This window comes from Pseudoliparis swirei, chromosome 2 (assembly GCF_029220125.1).
Source record: "Pseudoliparis swirei isolate HS2019 ecotype Mariana Trench chromosome 2, NWPU_hadal_v1, whole genome shotgun sequence".
NCBI classification, from domain to species: Eukaryota; Metazoa; Chordata; class Actinopteri; order Perciformes; family Liparidae; genus Pseudoliparis; species Pseudoliparis swirei.
Genome location: NC_079389.1, coordinates 25255497 through 25265496, shown reverse-complemented (window position 1 = coordinate 25265496; position 10000 = coordinate 25255497). Strand labels below are relative to the sequence as shown.

General features: G+C 45.5%; 1 protein-coding gene across 1 annotated transcript in view; it reads left to right on the top strand.

Moving 5' to 3' along the window:
- The window catches only part of sema5ba (sema domain, seven thrombospondin repeats (type 1 and type 1-like), transmembrane domain (TM) and short cytoplasmic domain, (semaphorin) 5Ba), a 68727-nt gene that overhangs the window by 51714 nt on the left and 7013 nt on the right, over positions 1-10000 (top strand). Inside the window, exon 12 of the mRNA XM_056436533.1 lies at positions 7939-8052. Within this exon, the coding sequence (XP_056292508.1) occupies positions 7939-8052 (114 nt within the window). The remainder of the gene's footprint in view (positions 1-7938; positions 8053-10000) is intronic.

Below are 10000 nucleotides of genomic sequence, written 5' to 3'. Positions count from 1 at the left end.
GGGTGATGATGGTGAGGGAGTGATAGTGAACATGAGGGAGTAATGATGAACAGTGAACATGAGGGTGATGATGAACATGAGAGTCATGGTGAACTGCTGAGGTGATGATGAACATGAAGTGATGATGAATATGATCATGGTGAACATGAGTCATAGTGAACGCAAAGGGTGATGTGAACATGAGGGTGATGGTGAACATGAGCACTGATGATGAACATGAGGAGTCATGGTGGTGTGAGGTCATAGTAGACATGAGGTCATGGTGAGACATGAGGGTGATGGTGGTATGGGGTGATGATGAACATGAGGAGTCATGGTGAACATGAGGAGACATGATGAACATGAGGAGTGATGATGAACATGAGGAGTGATGATGAACATGAGGTCTGGTAGACATGAGGAGTCATGGTGAACATGAGGAGTGATGGTGAACATGAGGAGTCATGGTGAACATGAGGAGTGATGATGAACATGAGAAGTGATGATGAACATGAGGAGTGATGATGAACATGAGGAGTCATGATGGTGTGAGTTCATGGTGAACGAGGTCATGATGAACATGAGGTCATGGTGAGCATGAGGGGTGATGGTGAACATGGTCATGGTGAATTATGGTGATGGTGAACATGAGGGTCATAGTGCAGACATGAGGGTGATGAACGCGGGGTGATGATGAACATGAGGGTCATGGTGAACATGAGGTGATGGTGAACATGAGGTCATGAGGTGAGACATGAGGTCATGATGAACATAATTGATGATGATGAACATGAGGAGTGATGATGAACATGAGGAGTGATGGTGAACATGAGGAGTGATGATGAACATGAGGAGTGATGGTGAACATGAGGAGTCATGGTGAACATGAGGTGATGGTGAACATGAGGTCATGGTGAGACATGAGGGTGATGATGAACATGAGGTGATGGTGAACGCGAGGTCATGGGTGAACATCGAGGTGATGATGAACATGAGGGGTCATGATGAACATGAGGGTGATGATGAACATGAGGTCATGATGGAACATGAGGGTGATGATGAACATGAGTAGTCATGATGAACATGAGGAGTGATGGTGAACATGAGGAGTGATGATGAACATGAGGAGTCATGGTGAACATGAGGAGTGATGGTGAACATGAGGAGTGATGATGAACATGAGGAGTCATGGTGAACATGAGGAGTCATGATGAACATGAGGAGTCATGGTGAACATGAGGAGTGATGATGAACATGAGGAGTGATGATGAACATGAGGAGTGATGATGAACATGAGGAGTCATGATGAACATGAGGAGTGATGATGAACATGAGGAGTGATGATGAACATGAGGAGTCATGGTGAACATGAGGAGTCATGATGAACATGAGGAGTCATGGTGAACATGAGGAGTGATGATGAACATGAGGAGTCATGATGAACATGAGGAGTGATGATGAACATGAGGAGTGATGATGAACATGAGGAGTCATGATGGGCGAGGAGTGATGATGAACATGAGGGGTGATGATGGTTGCAGGTGATCATGGTGAACATGAGGGAGTGATGATGAACATGGGGGTGATGATGAACATGAGGGTGATGATGAACATGAGGGTCATGGTGAACATGAGGGTGATGATGAACATGAGGTCATGGTGAACGAGAGTCATGATGAACATGGTGATGATGAGGAGTCATGGTGAACATGAGGAGTGATGATGAACATGAGGAGTGATGATGAACATGAGGAGTGATGGTGAACATGAGGAGTGATGATGAACATGAGGAGTGATGGTGAACATGAGGAGTCATGGTGAACATGAGGAGTCATGATGAACGCCAGGGTGATGATGAATTGTGAGGGGAGTGATGGTGAACATGAGGAGTCATGGTGAACATGAGGAGTGATGATGAACATGAGGAGTCATGGTGAACATGAGGAGTCATGATGAACATGAGGAGTGATGATGAACATGAGGAGTGATGATGAACATGAGGAGTCATGATGAACATGAGGAGTGATGGTGAACATGAGGAGTGATGGTGAACATGAGGAGTGATGATGAACATGACTCCTCATGGTGAACATGAGGAGTCATGATGAACATGAGGAGTGATGGTGAACATGAGGAGTGATGATGAACATGAGGAGTCATGGTGAACATGAGGAGTGATGGTGAACATGAGGAGTGATGATGAACATGAGGAGTCATGGTGAACATGAGGTCACCAATGAACATGAGAGTCATGGTGAACATAAGTGATGATGAACATGAGGGTCATGATGAACATGAGGGTGATGAACACGGGTGATGATGAACATGAGGAGTGATGATGAACATGAGGAGTGATGGTGAACATGAGGAGTGATGATGAACATGAGTAGTCATGATGAACAGGGAGTGATGATGGTTGCAGGGTGATGATGAACATGAGGAGTGATGGTGAACATGAGGAGTGATGATGAACATGAGGAGTCATGGTGAACATGAGTCATGATGAACATGAGGAGTGATGATGAACATGAGGTCATGGTGGTTATGATGATGAACATGAGGTGATGGTGAACATGAGGGTGATGATGGTGTGAGGTCATGGTGAACATCGAGGAGTGATGAGCCAGACATGAGGATGATGGACATGTGAGGTCATGGTGAACATGAGGTCATGATGAACATGAGGTCATGGTGAACATGAGGGTGATGATGAACGCGAAGTCATGATGAACATGGTGATGATGAACATGAGGGTGATGATGAACGCGAGTCGCAGTAAGGAACGAGGAGTGATGATGAACATTAGGAGTGATAGTGAACATGAGGAGTGATGATGAACATGAGTAGTCATGGTGAACATAGGGTCATGATGAACATGAGGGTGATGATGAACATGAGGGTCATGATGAACATGAGGGAGTGATGGTGAACATGGTGATGAACATGAGGAGTGATGATGAACATTAGGAGTGATGGTGAACATGAGGAGTGATGATGAACATGAGTAGTCATGGTGAACATGAGGTGCCAGTAGACATGAGGAGATGATGAACATGAGGAGTGATGGTGAACATGAGGAGTGATGATGAACATGAGGAGTCATGGTGAACATGAGGAGTGATGGTGAACATGAGGAGTGATGAACGGGGTGATGGTGAACATGAGGGTCATGGTGGTTATGAGGAGTGATGATGAACATGAGGAGTGATGGTGAACATGAGGTGCAGTGATGAACATGAGGTGATGATGAACATGAGGTCATGATGAACATGAGGAGTGATGGTGAACATGAGGAGTGATGGTGAACATGAGGAGTGATGATGAACATGAGGAGTCATGGTGAACATGAGGAGTCATGGTGAACATGAGGAGTGATGATGAACATGAGGAGTCATGGTGAACATGAGGAGTGATGGTGAACATGAGGAGTGATGATGAACATGAGGAGTCATGGTGAACATGAGGAGTCATGGTGAACATGAGGAGTGATGATGAACATGAGGAGTCATGATGAACATGAGGAGTGATGATGAACATGAGGAGTGATGGTGAACATGAGGAGTGATGATGAACATGAGTAGTCATGGTGAACATGAGGAGTCATGATGAACATGAGGAGTGATGATGAACATGGTCATGATGAACATGAGGTCATGGTGAACATGAGGAGTGATGGTGAACATGAGGTCATGAGTGAACATGAGGTCATGATGAACATGAGGAGTGATGATGAACATGAGGAGTCATGATGAACATGAGGAGTCATGGTGAACATGAGGAGACATGATGAACATGAGGAGTGATGATGAACATGAGGAGTGATGACATGAGGTCATGATGGGCCTTGAGGTGATGGTGAACATGAGGAGAGATGGTGAACATGAGGAGTCATGGTGAACATGAGGAGTGATGATGAACATGAGAAGTGATGATGAACATGAGGAGTGATGATGAACATGAGGAGTGATGATGAACATGAGGAGTAATGATGAACTGATGAACATGAGGAGTGATGATGAACATGAGGAGTCATGGTGAACATGAGGAGTCATGATGAACATGAGGAGTGATGATGAACATGAGGAGTCATGATGAACATGAGGAGTGATGGTGAACATGAGGAGTGATGGTGAACATGAGGAGTGATGATGAACATGAGGAGTCATGGTGAACATGAGGAGTCATGATGAACATGAGGAGTGATGGTGAACATGAGGAGTGATGATGAACATGAGGAGTCATGGTGAACATGAGGAGTGATGGTGAACATGAGGAGTGATGATGAACATGAGGAGTGATGGTGAACATGAGGGTCGCAGTGAACGAAGTCATTGAACATGAAGTGATGGTGAACATGAGGAGTGATGATGAACGAGGTCATGATGAACATGAGGTGATGATGAACATGAGGTATTGATGAACATGAGGAGTCAAGGTGAACATGAGGTGATGAACATGAGGAGTGATGGTGAACTGAGGGTGATGATGAACATGAGTGTCGCATGTGGTGAACATGAGGGTCATGATGAACATGGTGATGATGAACATGAGGGAGTCATGGTAGACATGAGATGATGATGAACATGAGGAGTCATGGTGAACATGAGTCATGATGAACATGAGGAGTGATGATGAACATGAGGAGTGATGATGAACATGAGGAGTGATGATGAACATGAGGAGTGATGATGAACATGAGGAGTGATGATGAACATGAGGAGTGATGATGGACATGAGGGTGATGATGAATGAGGTCATGGTGAGACATGAGGTCATGATGACCATGAGGTGATGATGAACATGAGGAGTGATGGTGAACATGAGGAGTGATGATGAACATGAGGAGTCATGGTGAACATGAGGAGTCATGATGAACATGAGGAGTCATGGTGAACATGAGGAGTGATGGTGAACATGAGGAGTGATGATGAACATGAGGAGTCATGGTGAACATGAGGAGACATGATGAACATGAGGAGTGATGATGAACATGAGGAGTGATGATGAACATGAGGAGTCATGATGAACATGAGGAGTGATGGTGAACATGAGGAGTGATGATGAACATGAGGAGTCATGGTGAACATGAGGAGTGATGATGAACATGAGGAGTGATGATGATGAAAGTGAGGGTGATGATGAACATGAGTCATGATGGTATGAGGATTCATGGTGAACATGAGGAGTCATGATGAACATGAGGAGTCATGGTGAACATGAGGAGTGATGGTGAACATGAGGAGTCATGGTGAACATGAGGAGTGATGATGAACATGAGGAGTCATGGTGAACATGAGGAGTGATGAACATGAGGAGTGATGATGAACATGAGGAGTCATGGTGAACATGAGGAGTGATGGTGAACATGAGGAGTCATGGTGAACATGAGGAGTCATGATGAACATGAGTGATGATGATGAACATGAGGAGTGATGGTGAACATGAGGAGTGATGGTGAACATGAGGAGTGATGATGAACATGAGGAGTGATGGTGAACATGAGGAGTCATGGTGAACATGAGGAGTGATGGTGAACATGAGGAGTCATGGTGAACATGAGGAGTCATGGTGAACATGAGGAGTCATGATGATGAGACAGCGGTGGTGAACATGAGGGGTCATGGTGAACGCATCGAGATGGTGAGACGAGGGGTCATGATGAACATAATTGATGATGAACATGAGGTCATGGTGAACATGAGGAGTCATGGTGAACATGAGGAGTGATGGTGAACATGAGGAGTCATGGTGGTTATGAGGTGATGACAGGAACAGAAGGAGTCATGGTGAGACATGAGGGAGTGATGTGGTGAACGGTCATGATGAACATGGTGATGATGATGAACATGAGTCATGAGTAGACATGAGGGGAGTCATGGTGAACATGAGGAGTGATGGTGAACATGAGGAGTCATGATGAACATGAGGAGTCATGGTGAACATGATGATGAACATGAGGAGTGATGATGAACATGAGGAGTGATGATGAACATGAGGAGTCATGGTGAACATGAGGAGTGATGATGAACATGAGGAGTGATGATGAACAGGGAGTCATGGTGAACATGAGTCATATTGATAGACATGAGGAGTGATGATGAACATGAGGAGTCATGGTGAACATGAGGAGTCATGGTGAACATGAGGAGTCATGATGAACATGAGGAGTGATGATGAACATGAGGAGTCATGGTGAACATGATGATGAACATGAGGAGTGATGATGAACATGAGGAGTGATGATGAACATGAGGTCATATGGTGAACATGAGGGTGATGATGAACATGAGGGTGATGATGAACGCGGTGATGATGAACATGAGGGTATGGTGAACGCATGAGGGTGATGATGAACATGAGGGTCACTGAGCCAGACATGAGGGTGAACATGAGGTGATGAACATGAGGGTGATGATGGCGCGAGGTGATGATGAACATGAGGAGTCATGAACATGAGGAGTGATGATGAACATGAGGATTGATGATGAACATGAGTGATGATGATGAACATGAGGAGTCATGGTGAACATGAGGAGTCATGATGAACATGAGGAGTGATGATGAACATGAGGAGTGATGATGAACTGAGGTAGTGAGTAGATATGATCCTTGATGAACACGGTGATGATGATGAACATGAGGAGTCATGATGAACATGAGGAGTGATTATGAACATGAGGAGTCATGATGAACATGAGGAGTGATGATGAACATGAGGTCATGATGCACATGAGGTGATGATGAACGCGGGGGTGATGATGAACATGAGAGTCGCAGTGAACGCGAGGGTGATGATGAACATGAGGTGATGGTGAACATGAGGTCATGGTGAACGCGGGAGTGATGGTGAACATGAGGGGAGTCGCAGTAGACATGAGGGTGATGGTGACATGAGTCATGATGAACATCGAGGTCATGATGCACATGAGGGTGATGATGAACGCGGGGTGATGATGAACGCGAGGGGTCATGGTGAACGCGAGGGTGATGATGAACGCGAGGGTGATGATGAACGCGAGGTCATGGTGAACATGAGGTCATGATGAACATCGAGGTCATGGTGGTGTAGTCGCAGTGAACATGAGGGTGATGAGTGAACGCGAGGTCGCAGTGAACATGATATGCCTTCCTCTGGCTCCCTTGGCTCCTCTGGCCTTCCTCTGGCTCCCTTGGCTCCTCTGGTATTTCATCTGAATCCATGGTCATCTGGGCTGGAATATCTGGTATCTGTCATATCTTGGGCATTTATCTGAACTCATCTGGGCGACCATCTTGAACTCCGTGGTCACTCTGGGGCATTTATCTGGAATCATCGTTTTCATCTGAGATCATGGTCCTCTTGATTTCATCAGACCATTGATCATGGTCATTAATCTGGTCATCCAGATAATCTTCATCTCGGTCATTGGGGTCATCGGACTCATGGATAATCTTGATCGTTATTTCATGGAATATCGTTAAAATCTTGGTCATCCAGATAATCTTGTTCATCTGGATAATCTGGGTTCATCTGGATAATCTGGGTTGTTCATCTGGGCGGGTCCATCTGGTGTCATCATGTCATCCGAGACATCGGTTTCATCTTGATCATCTTGATCATTCATTTGAGATCATCTGGTATCTGGTCATCTCTCAGATCGGCCAGATAATCTGGTCATTCATTTGAGATCATCTGTTCTGGCTTCCTCTGCCCTTGGCTCCTCTGAGATATCCTTCCCTTTGGCTCCTCTGTCCTTCCTTTGGCTCCTCTGGCCTTCCTCTGGCTCCTCTGTCCTTCCTTTGGCTCCTCTGGCCTTCCTCTGGCTCCCTTGGCTCCTCTGGCCTTCCTCTGCTCCCTTGGCTCCTCTGGCCTTCCTCTGGCTCCTCTGGCCTTCCTCTGCTCCCTTGGCTCCTCTGTCCTTCCCGAGGCTCGGGTACATGATGTGTTCCTGCTGCAGGCGGGCTGATCTCCTGGTTCAGGCCGCCTCATGGGCGCCGGCGGCCTGCAGGCGAGGAGGCGGGCCTGCGGCGCCCCGGCCGGCGCCCCGTGTGTCGGGAACAGCAGCCAGCGCAGGGACTGCAACCAGAGCCCCGGTGAGTCCGCATGTCCCAGGATGCACTGTGACTGCCTTTGGAACCGGTGTCCCTGAACGCAGCACACCGATGCAGATGACATCATAGAATCAGATAATAATATTCAATTCAATTCAATTCAGTTTATTTGTATAGCCCAATTTCACAAATTACAAATTTGTCTCGGAGTGCTTTACAATCTGTACACATAGACATCCCTGCCTAAAACCTCACATCGGTCCAGGAAGGAAAAAACTCCCAAATAACCCTTCAGGGGAAAAAAAGGGAAGAAACCTGGAGGAGAGCAAGAGGAGGATCCTCCTAGGATGGACAGATGCAATAGATGTAATGTATAGAAGGACAGATTTAGAGTTAAAATACATTCAATGAATATGACAGAGTGTATGAATAGTTCATAGTAGGCATATTCCATGGGAGACCTCCACGATCCATCAGGGCAGATGGCGGTGGGGAGGAGTGGGCGGAGTCTCAACAGGACAGTGGCGCAGCCGCGAGCAGGAATTCCACGACCCAGACGATCCATCAGGCAGATAGGATCTATGCCGTCTCATAGGGTCCGATGACCCCATGAGACGTAAAGTCAAAAGGATATACACCATAATATAGAAATACAGGTTTTAATAGAAATAATATCCTCACTCAGGTGTTATGTCATCATTATGGTCTCACTCAGGTGTTATGTCTCACACCCTGAGACACACACATACACCATACACCTCCACACACACCTCACACACACACCTCCTCACACACACCTCTCACACACACACCTCACACACACCTCACACACACACGCCACACACCTCACACACACACATTTATTATATACTTTACACACATACATATACATATACATTGCTATATACTTACATATATTATACACTGCGGCCTTATATTATATACATGCTTATATATTATTATTATATATTACATTTTCATACACACACATATTTACACATATGTCGCTACACACTTTTACACACACACACGCCATACTTACACACACACGCTACACACTTACATACATATTTCACATACATACACACATACACACGCTACATACTTTTACACATGCCATACTCACACACACACGCCACATCATACACACACACACACACGCCACACACTACACATGCTATACATGTGCCATATATTTCTCATTACACTTACATATACATACATTTACATATATACGCTCACATACTTACATATATATATATACGCCACATACTTACACATATATACGCTATATACTTACACATATATACTACACACACATACACATTTCACACACACACACAATATACATATATACGCTACATATCATATATGTTACGCCATACTTATACACATATACGCTACATACTTACATATACATACTTTACACACACATACATACGCTACATACTTTCACACACACGCCCACACACACACACCTGCGGCTACACACTTTCACACACACACACACACGCTCACATACTCACATACACATTTCACATACACACATACGCTCACCACCACTTTCACACATACGCTACACACGCTACACACACTTCTCATATACACACACGCCACACTCACACACACACACACGCTATACTTTCACACACTACACACTTACATACACACTACACACACTAACACATACATACTAACATACTCTCACACTTGCCACACACACTTACACACTTCATACATCACACACACACTCACACACACACTTCTCACACACACACGCCACATTACTACACACACACGGCCACACACTCTCACACACACACACTTCACACACTACACACACACACTCTCACACACACACGCACACACACGCCACACACTCACACCTCTCACACACACACCACGCTACACACTCACACACTCACACACTCACACACATTTAACACACACTACACACACACACACACACTTCACACACACGCCACACTTC